The sequence below is a fragment of the Bidens hawaiensis genome, unplaced genomic scaffold (genome assembly GCF_021521415.1).
Source record: "Bidens hawaiensis isolate Kalapana, Puna unplaced genomic scaffold, B.hawaiensis_p1.1 tig00004931_1, whole genome shotgun sequence".
Taxonomy (NCBI): Eukaryota; Viridiplantae; Streptophyta; class Magnoliopsida; order Asterales; family Asteraceae; genus Bidens; species Bidens hawaiensis.
Genome location: NW_027491311.1, coordinates 1756991 through 1774107, shown reverse-complemented (window position 1 = coordinate 1774107; position 17117 = coordinate 1756991). Strand labels below are relative to the sequence as shown.

Below are 17117 nucleotides of genomic sequence, written 5' to 3'. Positions count from 1 at the left end.
TTAGACGCACCTAGACTGTTTTATAAAAAAATATTGTTTTCCGTCCTAAAACTTGGATGCCCGAAAAACTCTTTTAGAATAGGATACAACGGTGCGAAATAATGAGATTTGAGTTACGCTTTGATGGTGGTAAATATCCACGATATGTATGATAAAAATATCAAAAGAATACGACTTTTACAGTTTATTTGAACGTTAACCTTACAAATTAAATAGTGGTTGATAAAACAACAAATGTAAAGAACAAGATGTTTGGACCTAAATTGCTAACGATAATAGTTAAGGGATGATTCTTATAATTTAATCCTTAAATTTGGTGGCAGGTACAAGTGATTGCTTCCTTACGCCTACACTTGCTTCGAGTGCAATGCATTGATGTATCAAACGGTAACCGTTGGTTTTACCTTATGACCAATCAATTTCTTTTATTAATAATAGAGTTACGCAAGGCTCCTATTGAGTCAAGGGGCGCTCAAATAAGACCCAGTAAGGCTTATATTTGGCTATTTGTTCGGTCCCTTCTATAGAATGAAAACTCAAAACCACATAATGTGTTCACAAATAATAATCTAAATGTTTTTAGTAGCGCCGGTCCTGAATATTTAAATGTCTCGGCCAAACAAAAGAAAGGCTCTTAACAAGTAACGAGTTATATAGACTGTGTATTACACATGTAATTAATTAAAATAAAATATTTAATAAATAATTAAAGTACTAATTTAACAATATACTTATCATACACGGTAATACAAGGTCATCTTACATTTACAATAATTATATAGGTAATTGACATTATTTGTTGTTAAATTTCATTGAGACAGGGTCGGCTCAACTAATGTGGAGGCCTAAATCGAACCAAGATTTTGTGGTCATTTCATCAAAATTGTTAAGAAAAAAACTATACTTACTACAAGTTTTGAACTCATAACTTATACTCTAGTAATAACCACCATACTAATACATTACTTAAGTTTACTTTACCCATTACCACCACACCAATACACTACTTAAATTTACTTTACCCATTATAATATATCTATATATTAAGTTTTTTTTTTACTTGGAGGCCTTAATTAAGTGTGGGCCTAAAGCTTTAACTTGTTTTCGCTGTCCCACAAGCCACCCCTGCATTGAGACTACATTTACAGCAATTACATAGGCATCCACATTATCTGCCACGCCACCAAAAACTAACAGCATTAGACCCCATTTAGTTAAGGATTGGTGGAAGTAAATAGTTTATAAGTTGGGACTCTAAAGGAAAATTTCTTAAGTTGAAATTATTACTGACCAAAGTGTGAAATTTAGGATTAATAAAATTCAGTGTCCCAAATGAGCGGCAAAGCAAAGAAGCCTTTGGTGGTTATGGAGGTGGGCAAATAAAACGGGTTAACCGAACCGACGTGAAAATCGAATTGAAACCGAACCAGTTTGAAAGCGATTATGTAGAAACTAGTTTGGAATCAACTGAAGCTGTAGGTTCGGATCCGGTTTGTAATTTTCTCAACCAAAACCAGTTCCAAACTGGTTAACCGAACTGAAATCGGCAAAAACCGGGCAAAAGCCAGTTTCAACCTGAACCGAAACCGATTGCAACTTGGTCAAGAAACCGGTGAACCGAAACCAATTAGAAACTGATTTTGACTTTTATTGATCAAACTGTACCGGTATCGGTTTTGAGTTTTAAACCGGTTTATGCATCTCTAGGTGGTTAATCCAATAATCCATCATAATCAAGCGTACCTTATCCTCTTACTGTTTCCATTTTGAATTTTCTTTCCTAACTAATAATTGGAATGTAGACATGTAACCCTATCTATGATCTAGTCAAATCCCACCATTAATAATTAAATGTGCAGAAAATGATATATTACCGTGTCGTAAAATCTTGTGATCTGCCCAGAAGTTTGGCAGTTGATTGAATATCATATGTGGCAGTTGAATTAAATGTGAAGAAAATGATATATTTGGCAACTAGTCTAGTCTAGTCTCATCTTTTGGTTCAACGTCCACAAATAGGATTCAGAAAAGAAACACAAAGGGAGGATTAGTCCATTTTTAGTAGGCATGGCAATTCGTGCCTTAACAGGTTATAAACGACGCGCTTAACACAAGTATCAAATATGAATACGACTCGTTTAACGACTTTATATGTCATGACTAGATAACAGTTTTAAGTTTCATGTACAAATAAAAGAATATGATAGAGTCTAGCCTACTAATTTTAATTGTTTAAGAAAATAAAAAATCACATACCACACTTTTTTTGCTTAACAGGTCTTATCGTGTCTTTAACAGTTACCCAATTGTCAGCCCTAAATTTTAGGTTACTAACAGTTTAATTTCTTTTTTGTTAACCATGAGAACCATTACTGGGAAGCTTAGGCAGCAGAGTAAATGAGTCGAGCTAAGTCCCGAGCTCGACTCGTTTCGAGCTCTAATTCTAAACTCAAGCTTGATTCATATATGAGTAGTTTTTTCAGCTTGGGCTCAACTTGTTTATTATTTATTAATTAATTTATATACATTTATAATTATTGTTTATATATATTTTAATTATATTTTTTATATATATAACGTAATATATATATTATTTAATTATTATCACAATTTTATACACAAACGTTATTATATAAGTATAAGTATTCGATATATTAATAAAAACTATATAAATGATAGGCTTGTTTAGGCCAAGGAGACAGCTAGAGCTCTATAAATGAAGTTTGAGGCCAGACTCGTTTATTAAACAATATTATTTTTAGCCTCGAGCTCGACCCGATTTTAAGCTTTTAGTTAGCTCTCGAGCAGCTTGACTTGTTTACACCCATACTCATAGGACCAGCCGATATTCTGCTAACCAACTAGACAATAGACAAGTTAAATAGAAGCTTGTGCTGCGCAGGTGTTAGTCAAGACTCAAGAAGTATGATAGGAAATTTGTGGAAGCAAGATTCAAATCCTTAGACCTTTGCTAATGGAGAAATATTAGATGCTTGAAGGTTATCATCTTCTAACCAGTGAAGCACATGTCATTTCAAAAGTCATCTTCCTCGTATAATTCATCATATGGACTGTTAAGTTTGACTAGTTTTTAAGTCTCTATAGCTAATCAATATCAGTCATACATCATTAGTAATAAATAGAGTTTGAAGAAGTATGCAAGCAAGTGGTTGGGCATTTAGACGAAGACTCATGGGACCGTAATTAAACCAGTGGTTTATAAATATTGAGGTTCAAAGTACCTTGATCTCTAACACACTCTACTACCTTGAGAATGAATATAAGAATTGTACTGTTAGTTGTGCTACCATTGATATATGCATTGTTTGCATGCGGTCAGAGTCAGGATAGTAAGTTCTTTACACTTGTTCAATGTTTTCATTCATGAAGCACCCTTCATAAAGTGTTATCTCAAAATAAACATCACCTTGTCTCTGGTGCAGTTGTATATCTGCAAGCTCTCATGGATAGTTGGCAGAATAGGCCACCCAGTTGGGTTGGCTCTGACCCTTGTGGAGACAAATGGGATGGGATCTTCTGCAACGATTCACGTGTAACATCCATGTGAGCCTTCCCGCTATGTAGAGAAAATGATAGGGTGGTTTAAATGAGACTACAAAGTAATTAGGAACAAAATGAAGCACTTTTTAGCAGGCTGGATAATGAGGTTGGATGAGACGCGACACAATCGTCTCTTCCACGCTATTAATCATGATCATCCCTTCCTTTATGTCTGGTTTATGATCGAGAGCTAAAAAGTGGTTTCTTTTATTCATAGTTATCAAAAGGGTCTTATTTGAACTCATCCTATACACACATATATACACGCGCACACACAAATATTAATGACTACTGAAACTATCTAACTTTGCTGCTTCATAATTTCAGAACCTTAGTAAACATCAATTTAATGGGATTTCTTTCTGGAGACATTGGACAATTATCTGAATTGCAATTGCTGTATGTCTTATAAACCTTTTTCATTGGCCCATGAAAATGCATAAATTTTGAATTTGAGAATTGTTGTTTGCTACATGTAGGGACCTGTCTTACAATAAGGGTCTGGCGGGATCTCTTACTCCAGAAATTGGGAAGTTAAAGAAGTTAGCACATCTGTAAGAAAATTTATATTGTTGTGTTACGGTTTACAACTTTACGTTGTCATGAGTAAGCTAGTTGTGTAACATACAAACTTGTTTTGAAACTACTTCCCAGACATCTTATTGGTTGTAGTTTCATTGGCCCACTTCCACACACATTAGGATCTCTACCCCAGCTGAGTTCCTTGTAAGGATTTGATTATTAACACGTGTCCCGTCAAATTACATGGATGGTCCCTGTGGTTTGACTCAAGTTATGAATTTCGTCCCAAAGGTTTAAATATCTCAGGGATGAAATCGATAATTAGGCCAAATCACATGGAACATCCATTTAGTTTACTCTTTCTTAATTTCTATTTTGGTAATCATTCTGCAGGTCTTTGAATGCTAATGGCTTCAGTGGACCTATTCCACCATCGATCGGGAATCTGTCTAAACTTTTTGTGTTGGATTTAGCTGATAACATGCTTAGTGGACCCATACCAGTTTCTGATGGAGTCAACCCGGGCCTTGATTTACTTTTTAACACAAGACACTTGTACGCACAAATATCCTCCTCGTATTTTAATGTCTATAGCAGTAAAGTAATATAATGTGTGTGTGTGCGCGTGTTTTTTATTTATTTTATTATTATTATTATTATTATTATTATTATTTTGCATTTGATTGCAGCCACTTTGGAAATAATAGACTCTCGGGTGAAATACCATCTCAGCTCTTCAACTCGAATATGACTCTTATACATGTGTATGTTCTTGCAAACCTAATTTTATAGTGAGTTACACATGCGAAATTTTATATGTGACACATTATTGTGAGCTGATATACGTTAATTGAGCAGGCTATTTGAAGATAACCAATTAACAGGCACCATTCCGTTCACACTAGGACTGGTTCAAAAGCTCGAGGTGTTGTGAGTAATTTTACCAATTGCATACTCAAAAGAAACTTTTGGAGGTTTGACCATTTCAACCTGAATGAATGGGTGATTTGGGTTATGCCTCACTCTAGCTAAACATATATCTCACCCCAACTTAGGGCCTAGACGTGTGATCATTAGTTGGTACCTATTTTATAAATTTATTAGAATTAAAGGCAGCAAAGTAAAAGTCCTGATTAAAATATTAGTATATTTCATAAGTCAGAAATTAAATACCAGATAGTAGTACAAAAGTGTTTGAATAACAGAAACTATAATCTACATTATTTTATTATAAAAAAACTTCATCTGAGCCATCAGATCGTCTAATGGCTATCCTTCATCTCCAAATACCTATTCCTAATTACCAGTAAAACAGTTTATAAAATACGTCAGCAACACATGTTGGTGAACATATTGACACTAAATAATTTTGATACTTGATTATCCCATCGGGTATCTTATGACCCGGCCCATCGTGGCTTAGGAAATAACCAAGTTCTGAAAGTCTGAATTACTATTAAAAACTCCAGCTCAACTTGAAACCACTTAGGTGCTGTTTGTTTTTGAAGACAAAAACTGTCTGCAATCTGATTTCATCTGATTTCATGTCTGCAACTGAAGATGTGGTTTGAAGGTCTGCAATCTGAAAATATAATACTGTTTGTTTTATAAACTGGGTATCGTTTGCATAAGATGAAAATTAGTTACCTATCATACATATCACAATAGATAGAAGTCATTTAACGTCTGTAGACTAGTAAAATAGTTGGTGGTGGGCGGTGGACTGTGGTGGTGGTGGACGGTGGGTGGTGGTGGTGATGGACGGTGATGGTGGTGGGTGGTTGTGGCCGACGGGTGGGTGGCAGTGGTGATGGACGATGATAGTGGTGGGTGGTCGACGGTGTTAGTGGCGGATGGTAGGTGGTGGTGGTGGGTGGTGGTGGTGGTGGCGGACGGTGAGTGGTGGTGGTGGATGATGGTTGTGGCCGACGGGTGGGTGGTGGTGGTGGGGGATGGTGGTGGTGGTGGTGATGGACGATGTGTTGGAGGGTGGTGGATGGTGTTGGTGGCGGATGGTAGGTGGTGGTGGTGGGTGGTGGTGGCGGGCGGTGGGTGGTGGTGGACGATGGTTGTGGCCAACGGGTGGGTGGTGGTGGTGGGTGGTGGCGGCGATGGACGGTGGTGGTGGCGGACGGTGGGTGGTGGTGGTGGCGGACGGTGGGTGGTGGTGGACGGTGGTGGTGGTGGCGGCGCATGATGGGTGGTGGTGGTGTTGGACATTGAGTGTTGGTAGGATGTTAAGAAGTGTGAAGATGTGTGAAGAAGTTAAACAATAGCTTCTTTTTTAAGACCATAAAAGCAGTTGTAGATCTTATTTAAAAAAAAAAACAAACAGTCTTCAGAAGCTTATGTCTGTGCGTCCGCAGACATAAGCCTCCTACAGATGTTTTAAACAAAAACAAACACCACCTTGCTAAACATCACATCGCTCGAGGACTTAGCAGCTACCAATATACACAAGATAATCCCTTCTCGGACATTACTTAGGTCCGGTCCAACATGGCGGAGGCATTATCAGGTGTAGTGCGGTGTGCCCACCGTCTACCCACATATGAAAGGATCTAGACAAACGTATATGATAGCCGAGGGCCTGCGATTACCTTTTGTTTATAAATTTTTAGGGATACACCATCCCATGTAAACATTTGTAAGACTTGTTATAAAAGTTTGCTTATAAAGAGTTTAGACGTATTCACCTTTGTTCTTTATCAGCATGTCTAACTGAGTTATACTTGCTTGTTACCTTGGACCTATAGTACGAGAATAACATTTTATAAATAACTAGATCAACGATCTAGCTTTAGACCTTTAGTCTATTTGCATAACCTTTACCTTGATAATCGTTTCTTTATAAAATATGTGAATCTTTAGTCCATTATTTATTTATCATCTATACACTACGTTTCTTCTTCATGAAGAAACGTATATACCAGGTTTCTTCTTTCATACGAAACATTATAAAATTTTATATTTATAAATAAATAATATTTCAACTATACCCTTGTCATATAAAATCTATGTTTCCCCTTATTATTTGTTCAAGGTATGGAGTATACCTCTGACTAGGGTCTAAACCATTTAAAATAAAATAATCGCGCGAAACCTCTACCTTGTATGATTACATTATAAGAAATGCCTAGGCTTGACGCGGGCAACACTCCCACTTATCGTCGGTAATCCAGAGAAATAAACCGACAGAACTTCTACTTCTTGCACGTATTTCAAAACAACGAGCGAGTCGGATCGTTGGAATTGAGGCAGACTCTTCAAGGTTATGTGTGTATGATTGGAGTCCGGATGGATGAATGGAGCATTACCCCATGGTTGCCTTTTATAGGCAAAAAGTGGGGTTCCATAGTGTAACGCGATAGAGCTTTAGACAAGGCCATTGCGTAGTGCGATGGATCTTTTAACCGCCTTCGAACATAATATTCTGTAGAGACGGAAGATTTGGGTTGGCCATTGCATATCGTGACGTTGCCCACTAGGCCTGATTTGTCAATAGGTTGACCTGTCATGTGTCGCCACGTGGGTGGACACGTGTCACAATTGCTTAACCTGGTCATCGCATATCGGGATGACCTTTAACCTCAGGAGGCCGCGTAGCGCGACACCGCCATTTCTGGGATTTTATAATATGCCCATCGCGTAACGCGATGGGTTGTTTTCTATCCATTGCGTAGTGCGATGGGTCTTGATTTCCATATTGTTCATTTTGAGTCCTTTGACTTTTGGAAATTTAAATTTTGGCCCAAAAGTTTAGGGATGTTACACCCTCCCCACATTGGAATGAATCTCATCCTCAAGATTCGTTAAAAAAGATGTGGGTATTTCTTCCTCATCTCTGATTCTAATTCCCAAGTAAATTGTGGTCTTTTTCGGGAGTTCCATCTTATCTTGACTAACTTTATTTTTCGCTGTTTAAGTTTCTTAACTTTGAAATCTTCAATTTGTAGAGGTTGTTTTACAAATTTTATATTTTCATTAATTTCAACGTCTCTTAAAGGCATAGCTAAAATTTCGTCGATCAGACATTTACGTAAGTTAGAGATGTGAAATACATCATGTATTCCTTTCATCTCTTCTGGTAAACATAAGCGATACGCTACAATACTGATTTGTTCTAATACTTTGAACGGTCCAACAAAACGAGAGCTTAACTTTCCCTTTTTACCGAATCGGACAACACCTTTCCATGGTGAAACTTTCAATAAAACTTTATCGCCTACTTGAAATTCCAATGGCTTTCAACGAACATCCGCCTAACTCTTTTGTCGATCTCTTGCTGTCTTGAGCCGTTCATGGATTTGCAATAACTTATCTGTTGTTTCTTGGACTATCTCAGGTCCATATATTTGATTATCTCCAGTTTTAGACCAACATACCGGTGTTCTATATTTTCGTCCATATAATGCCTCGAATGGTGCGTCCTGAATGTGTGATAACTATTGTTATATGAGAATTCCATCAAAGGAAAATGATCATCCCAACTTCCTCCTAAATCAATCTCACAAGCTTAGAGCATATCTTCAAGCATTTGTATTGTCATTTCGCTTTGCCCATTAGTTTGAGGATGATAAGCAGTGCTAATATTCAACTAAGTTCCTACGCTTGCTGAAAACTATTCCAAAAATGAGATGTAAATCTACTGTCTCGGTCAGATATGATAGATAATGGCACACCATGTAATGATACAATGTTTTTTACATATATTTGTGCCACTCTATCCATAGAATAGGATTCATTGATAGGTAAGAAATGAGCAGATTTAGTTAACCTATCGATGATAACCCAGATAGAATTATGTTGACGGGTAGTTTTAGGGAGTTTTGTAATAAAATCCACTGTTATCATCTCCCATTTCCAAACAGGAAGTTCAAGTTGTTGAAGCAAACCTGAAGGTTTCTGATGCTCTGCCTTAACTTGCAAACAAGTTAGACACTTGGCTACATATTGATCAATATCCTTTTTCATTCCATTCCACCAGTAGTTAGGCTTAAATTTTTGATACATCTTATCACTACCGGGATGCATCATGTACTTTTATTTATGAGCTTCACTCATAATTCTTTCTCGCAGTTCCCCAACAATTGGTACCCAGATTATGTTTCCAAGTATGAGTATATCATCATCTCCTTTGACTAAAGAGTCAATTGTACCATTACTCTTTTCTTCGAATATTTATTTTCTTTGATGACTTGTTTCTGAGCCCTCTTGATTTGTTCAATTAAGTCTATCTGTAGCTCTATCTTAAGGCTTGAACTCTCTTGGGGTTTTCATGTTCTTTTTAACTTAATACGGCAGCTACCACATTTGCTTTACTCTCATGATAAATGATTTCGCAATCATAATCATTTAAGGTTTCCATCCATCTTCTTTAACGCATATTAAGTTCTTTCTGATCAAATATGCGATTTAATCTTTTATGATCAATATACATGATAAACTTGACTCCATAGAGATAGTATCTCCATAATTTAATGGCAAAAATTATGGCAACTAACTCTAGGTCATGAGTTGTATAATTCTTTTCATATATTTTTAATTGCCGAGAAGCATAAGCTATTACTTTCTTTCTTTGCATTAGTACACCACCTAAACCTGAATGAGACGCGTCACTAAATACAACGAAATCTTTCGTACCTTCTGGAAAAGCCAATATTGGTGCGTTAGTAAGCTTTTGCTTGAGTAAATCAAATATTACTTGATGCTTGGTTCCCCATTTATACTTAACTTTCTTCTGAGTTAATGAAGTTAAGGGAACTGCTATTCGAGAGAAGTTTTCAATGAATCTTCTATAATATCCAGCCAAACCTAGGAAACTTTGGACTTCGGTTGGTGATCTAGGAATCTCCCATTTAGCTATTGCTTTAGTCTTTGCGGGGTTTAATTGAATTCCATTTGCATTGACAACATGACCAAGAAATTATAACTCATGCAGCCGGAATTCACACTTAGAAAACTTAGCATATAATTTCTTGTTTCAAAGTAATTCAAGCAAGATCCTAAGATGAACTTTATGATCTTCTCCTGATTTAGAATAAATGAGTATATCGTCGATAAATACGATTACAAATTTATCTAAATAAGGCGTGGAAATCCTATTCATCATGTCCATGAATGCGGCTGGGGCATTAGTAAGTCCAAATGGCATTACGGTTAACTCATAATGTCCATACCTTGTTCGACTCTTGAACTTTTAGCTAATGGTATCTAGAGCGTATGTCTATTTTGGAGAAGAAACTCTCTCCTTGCAATTAATCGGATAGGTTATCAATTCTAGGTAGCGGGTATCGATTCTTAATAGTTACTTTCTTCAAGGCTTTGTAATCGATACACATTCTCATTGATCCGTCTTACTCTTGGCGAATAGTATCGGAGCTCCCAAAGGTGATGAACTTGGACGGATAAATCATTTTTCTAGAAATTCATCCAATTGTTTCTTCAACTCCTTCATTTCCGTTGGAGCTAATCGATACAGTGATTTAGCTATTGGAGTGGTTCCAGGTATCAAGTCTATTCTAAACTCGACATCTCGATTGGGTGGTATACCTGGAAGTTCATTTGGAAAGACTTCGGGAAAATCAGATACTATAGGTACATATTTTATCTCTTTTGGTTTGATTCCCGGGTAACATAGGCCATAAATGCTAAACCACCTTGGTTTAAGAATTTGTTAGCTTTAATCATGGAGATTATACTAACTTGGTCAGCATCCTTGTCACCAGCAATTTGAATTGTTCGCTTGTCAGGGGCTTGTATTTTTATGATTTTCTTGTTACAAATGATACAGGCATGATTATCAAATAACCAATCCCTACCTAGAACTATGTCAAAACCAGCTAATGTCACAGGTAATAACTATATCGTATGATGTAGCATGCTAACAAGATCTTTCCATTTTCTAGGGTTTCTAAAACCTTAACTAACTCACCACTGGCTGTCTCAGCGTTTATAGTTTTATTTAACTTCTTTAAGGGTTGGTTTAATAGATTACAAAAATTATAATCTATAAAACTTTGATTTGCACTTGAATCAAATAAAACTCTTGCATAAACGTTATTAACTAAGAATGTACCGGTGATGGTGTCCGGTAAATCTGCAGCCTTTTTGGTGCCAAGTACGAAGACTCGAGCATTCCCTTTCTTCCGATCATTCTTGGTGCCGCTTCCTCCAGCACCTCCACTAGCAACAACATTTTTCTTTGGACATTCAAAGCTGAGATGTCAGGTCTCCTTTCAATTAAAGCAAGTCGTTAATTTCTTCCAACAATCCACCACAACATGTCTGTCTTGTTACATGAATCACAAACTACAGATGTTAACACTACAAATTGGCACCGACCCAAATGGTGACTCTTACAAATCTTGCACATTGGGTAATTAGGGGTAAAACCTCCCTCCTCTTATCAACCTCTTTTCCCTTAAAACGAGTACTTCCTCTTACTTTATTGTCATTTGTTGTGCCACCCTTCTTATCCTCTTCTTTTTTTCGGATAAGACCATTCATCAAGTAACCAGCCAGTTGTCACACCTCGAATTAGGGCCTAGGCGTGTGACCTATAGTTGGTACATGTTTTGTAAAAATATTAGAGTTGCGGGTTATTTAGCAGGATACTTTGATAATAATAAAATAATAATTGATGTGCTTAAAGTAGTTTAATATTATTAACTAAAATTACGCTAATCTAGATACTAAATAATACTCTAGACTCTCTAAAACTCGACTAAACTACTAACCGGCAAGTGAACCGGTCGACTCTAGTACAGCTAAGTAAGTCCGGATATCGAACCCACGAGACTCTTTAAGTTACGTAACTAGCTAATTAGACTCAACTAATACTGACACGACTATTTGTTAGTTTAAAGGGGGGGGGGTGTTTAAAATACTAAATTAAAACTAATTAAGAAAAAACAAGTAAAATAAATGAAAACACAAGTTTGAGTAAATAAGATGATGATGAGAAAACTACCTAGGCTAGAATCCCCTAAATTTCAGATATGAATTAACCGGGAATATATTAAGTTATGGACTGGGATCGTAAAATAGACACTTAATAGAAAACCCAAACAGGACCCCTGACCCTTCTCAAGAGACACCTCTGAGTTTCTAATAAGTTTTAACGTACACCAGTATTAAAATCAAGTTTCCTTACGGTCACCTAATTATTTATGACTTAGTTCCTTTATACGAAATCCTACCTTACAGCGCGGAAATCAAAGGCTCTTTAATATATTTAATTGATTCAATAGACAATAATTAAATAATCAAACCTAGACGGACTCCTAACGAAGAACTAAATCTAGCAAGATCGAATAATAAAGATCTATCAATAACCTAGCACTTCACAAATTTAGGTTAGCAGTACACTTAGGTTTATTTGATTAATAGTTATTATTCCTATGATCTTATTGCAAATCAATCATCAAATAATCAAGAACACAAAGTAATTGACCTAATAGCAACCTATCATAATGGCAAACAATAATCAAGGCAACTATGGAATAATAACAATTAATATCCTAAATATCCATATGCATCAATTTAATATAATTAAACCTTTTACTAAATCATAAACTATAACGATAAGGAAATCCCAAATCAAAACACAACGTCAAAGTAGGTTCATCATAAGCCTAGGCAGTCTATAATGTTTAGCCTATCATTATAAAATCAAACAAAACAAACTTAAAGGAAATCATGGTGAAAAATAATGTAAACGGAAGAAAATATGTGATAAAACCCGTAGTCTTCATTCTTGATCGATTGGCACTTCACCGGCTGATCCTTGCCTTCAAACCCGCCAAATATTGCAATCCTAAGATCTAGAAAACTCCAAATTCGACTCTGGTTTTTAGGGTATGCTCAGGATTAAGTTTAGGGGTGTTTATATAGGTTTCCTGGGCCAAAACTGATAAAAAACCAAGAAAATTCGAGAAACTGGGTGCCCAGAGCGCCGCGCGGAGGAATTTTGCCCCCCGGTCGCGCGGCGCCGCAGGCTAGGAGTGGCTGACCGGTTTGATTCATTTTTTGATGCGGTCGGGTTCAATTCTGATGCCCCGGTTCACCGGTTTGGCTTGTTTTAGCTCTTTTTCTCCCTTTTTAACCATGAACAAGTCCCGAAACCTACATTATTCAAATATATTAGTAATATACAAATTCTAATAAAAACCAAACAAAAACTAATGAAATATTAATTAAAATATACAAGGGATTTGTATATATTTAGCATTATATCAATAATTTATCTTAAAATTTTCTCGGATAATAAATATCCAATTATTTGATTTACAAACCTAGTTTGATCTTGTTTGCAATATTTTAGTAATTAAAAATTGAGCCATCTCTATGAGCGAGCATCTAACTCCATGAATGACTCTAATTCCTTACTATCTGAGCTACATCTGTGTCTCTGAAATGTGGAGGAAAAAACGTCAGTGATATGCTGGTGAATCATTGACTCTAAAAGCATTTATTAAATCTTTGACTGACAAGATAGTTTTCTTCAACATACTCAGCAAAAACATCTTTTATTTATGGGACTTGTGCCACTTGCCATACACACACAATTATGGTTCTCCCGGAACTGATGCCCATTGGAGAACTTTGGTTATGACTGTTAGCCTGCGGCTACGTAGCCTTGATTGATAGGCTAGACAGATATGTTTGGATCCAAACACATGTGTACTCAGTGTGGGTTGCTTTTATTTTCTATCTTGTAATTTAGGGATCCCTTTAAATTTAGAGATCATGTAATCTCATACAACATTTGACTGACTTGTTAAGATAAACAACCCGTTTATCTTAATGACTAGCTGTAAAAGGTTTAATGTATTCACCTGTGATTCTCTTTTCTGAATAATGTGGTGATCTCTTTTGAAAACCTTTGTGAATGAGTGGTGTGTAACCTATAATAAAATAGGGTTATATAAATACCAGACCTTTAGTCTGGTTTTATCAGCTTTAAACCTTGACTGATAATTTGTTTGAATGAAATATTTAGACCTGTTGTCTTTCCATTTATTTAACAATCATATGCTGAGTTTTCTTTTTCATGAAGAAACATCTATTGATAGGTTTCTTCTTCAAGAAGAAACATTAAATGACTATAGCCTTTATATGTAAAATCTTATGTTTCTTAGTCATGAAGAAACATAAATTTTAACTATATCCCTTGTGTATATAAAACTTTGTGTTTCTTAATCATGAAGAAACTATATTTGTCTATCTCATCTTGTATGTAAAAGCTTATGTTTCTTAATCATTAACAAATATTATTTAAGCTATAACCTTTGTATGTATCACGCTTATATAAACATTATTATGATCGTTGTTTGGGCTATACCCCCGACTATGGTCTAAGCCATAAAATAATAACTTAAGCGGAACCCCTACCTTACGCGGATATTCGGAGTTTGTATGCCTAAGCTTGTACGGGCAGCACTTCTACTTTTATGTTTTTTACCGTGGCTTAAACCGTCAGAACTTTGGGGCTTGCTACGTACTATGAGAACTGACACGCAAAACAATGTTAAGTGTGTGAGAATGACGGTGTTTTGGTATGAAGAGGGTTGTGCCATGAACCCTCCTATTTATAGTAACTTTTAAGTTACTTCGCATCGCGCGAAGAAGAAATGCTATGGTTGTTCGTGTAGTGCGAACCGCCATACAATTTGATGAGCTCGCCACGTGGCGCTACGTGGTCTGACACGTGATGCCATGTGTCCACTCGTGTCATACATGCATAGTAATTACTTCGCGTAGCGCGATGTAATCACGTCTTGGTTCTTCGTGTAGCGTGAAGCCACACAATGTCGGTTTATGTATTTTGTCTTTCGCATAGCGCGAAGACTTTAATCCTGATCCGTTCACGTAGTGCAAAGGATCAAAACTCAAAATATTACTTTTGGTCCTTGTACTTTCCAAAAATACTAAAGTGACTTTCATACGGCTCGCGACGATGCGAGCGTGCGAAGTGCGAAGTACGTCATCAAAGAGCCGCATTGCGCCCATCGCCCAAGCCCGTGCGCATGCATGTTGGGTGCTTTGCACCCTCCTCTAGGACTACTGAGAGTGGTTAGCCACATAAGAATATTACTATGGAAACTTTCTTTCTTTTAAAGAGCTTCCGAATTTTATAATTTTCTAATGTGGGAGGAAGCTTTTCTTTCCTATTTATACCCATGTAGAATGCTTCCATTTTCTTCCTTCTTTCCATATGGAATGAATCGATCTTCAATATGGATGCTTCCACCTCCATATTTTATATTTTCTATTTATTTTGAAGAAATTTTAAGTCCCTTATCTTTCAAAGTTGACATATTTGGCCCAAAATTAATATGGGATTTTCCGAGTTATTACAGGCTCCCCACCTTGGAATGAATCTCGTCCTCGAGATTCGTTATGGATATTTTCTTTCTTACTAACTTATGATTAGATCGTATCTAATCCGTTTCTCGAGTTTAACTCTAACTGTTTAAATAGTTGAAGTTCCTTATTTGTTGTTAACTTTACATCTTGAATGATGTAATTGGTTAACGGTTCAGAATATCTTAAGTAATTGTAAATCGCTTAACATAGTGGACAGTTGTGTTATTTATTTACCTTTCCTTTTGTATTCTAAATATTTACTGATGTTAACTAGAATGCACTTGGATTCTGTCTATCGAATCTTTTCAAGTTATTCATTTTGATAACTTTCAAGATGCCCATACTTGAATTATGATATCCTTTGCATGTGGGATGAATCCATCTTCAATATGGATGCTTCCACCTCCATAAATTATATTTTCTGTTTATTTTGAAGAAATTTTAAATCCCTCATCTTTTAGAGTTGACATATTTGGCCCAAAATTAATATGGGATTTCCCGAGTTGTTACACCAGTTCCATGGTAGAATCGGCGGTTTGTAGCAAATGAGACCTTACCATGTCTTAGATTTCCCTAGGTAACCCCTAAAGATAACGGGTTACCTTTCTTGACTCCGGTGTAACCAACTGAGGAATAAGTTTACAATACTCTTGAAACTTTGTATTGTAGTCTTTCAAATTAGTTTCGACAACCTTGTGGTTCAGGAACTTGGTTTTAATTAAATCTGTCTCATGCATTGACCAAAACTTTTGCAGAACCAAACTTTTAAGCTCTTCCCACGTTAATTGATGCATAGGTCCTCTTCCCGTTAGCATTATCAGAGTGTTCCACCACTCTAGCACTTCACCTTTAAACATTTGAGAGGTGTACTGAATCTTCTTTTCTCAGTACATTTACTTATTTTCATGATTGACTCCATCTCTTCTAGCCGTCTTATTGCGGCTATGGCGCCTTTTTCACCGTAAAATCCTTTTGGTCCATAAGTTTTAAAATCTTTAAATAAACAACCTTCAGTTCTCAATTTCTTTTTAAAGGTTCAGTTAAAATCATCACCAGTATTTGAACCATGATCACTTTCTTCACCTTAGTTTGTAGGGTTAAAGCAATGGATTCATTGCATTAGTTATCATTTCTTGCATCTTTGTTATTAACTGCTCAGGAATTTCTTGAGCAGGCTCAATTCTGGTTTGGTTGCTTCTTGGGTTAGAAGTTTCCTTGCTTTACGAATGATTGGTTTGATTTGACATATGAGATTATAAAAGAATTGATTTAGAAATAAAGTTTTTATTTATATATCGGTAGATAGGTTATCTCACAAACCAAAATATCTTACAAACAAACGACTACAACACAAGTACTACAAACCGACTCAGAAAAAACGATACAGATACAACAAGATACGTTTACTATTCTTTCATATAGTCTTCTATCATCTTTCTCATCTTACTACATTTCTGTAGTAATTTGCTTCCAAATTTCTTTTTCTTGCTACTCTCAGTAGCAACCTTCTTCCTTAATTCATCGGTTTCATGCAATGCTCGATCCAGATGTTCCTCTTGGGATTGTGGTATGAAATTGGAATATCCATATCATGGGGGTGGATCTCTATAACCCATCATAACTATATCGTAATGATTCCTTGGGTATGGTGGTAGGGGACTTGC

General features: G+C 36.3%; 1 protein-coding gene across 1 annotated transcript in view; it reads left to right on the top strand.

Moving 5' to 3' along the window:
- The first annotated feature begins 3166 nt into the window (after window positions 1-3166).
- The window catches only part of LOC143628381 (leucine-rich repeat receptor protein kinase HPCA1-like), a 49680-nt gene continuing 35729 nt past the window's right edge, over window positions 3167-17117 (top strand). Inside the window, exons 1-8 of the mRNA XM_077097994.1 lie at window positions 3167-3350; window positions 3444-3564; window positions 3889-3960; window positions 4041-4115; window positions 4216-4287; window positions 4477-4638; window positions 4773-4847; window positions 4942-5013. Coding sequence (XP_076954109.1) covers window positions 3275-3350; window positions 3444-3564; window positions 3889-3960; window positions 4041-4115; window positions 4216-4287; window positions 4477-4638; window positions 4773-4847; window positions 4942-5013 — 725 coding nt within the window. The 5' untranslated portion in view covers window positions 3167-3274. The remainder of the gene's footprint in view (window positions 3351-3443; window positions 3565-3888; window positions 3961-4040; window positions 4116-4215; window positions 4288-4476; window positions 4639-4772; window positions 4848-4941; window positions 5014-17117) is intronic.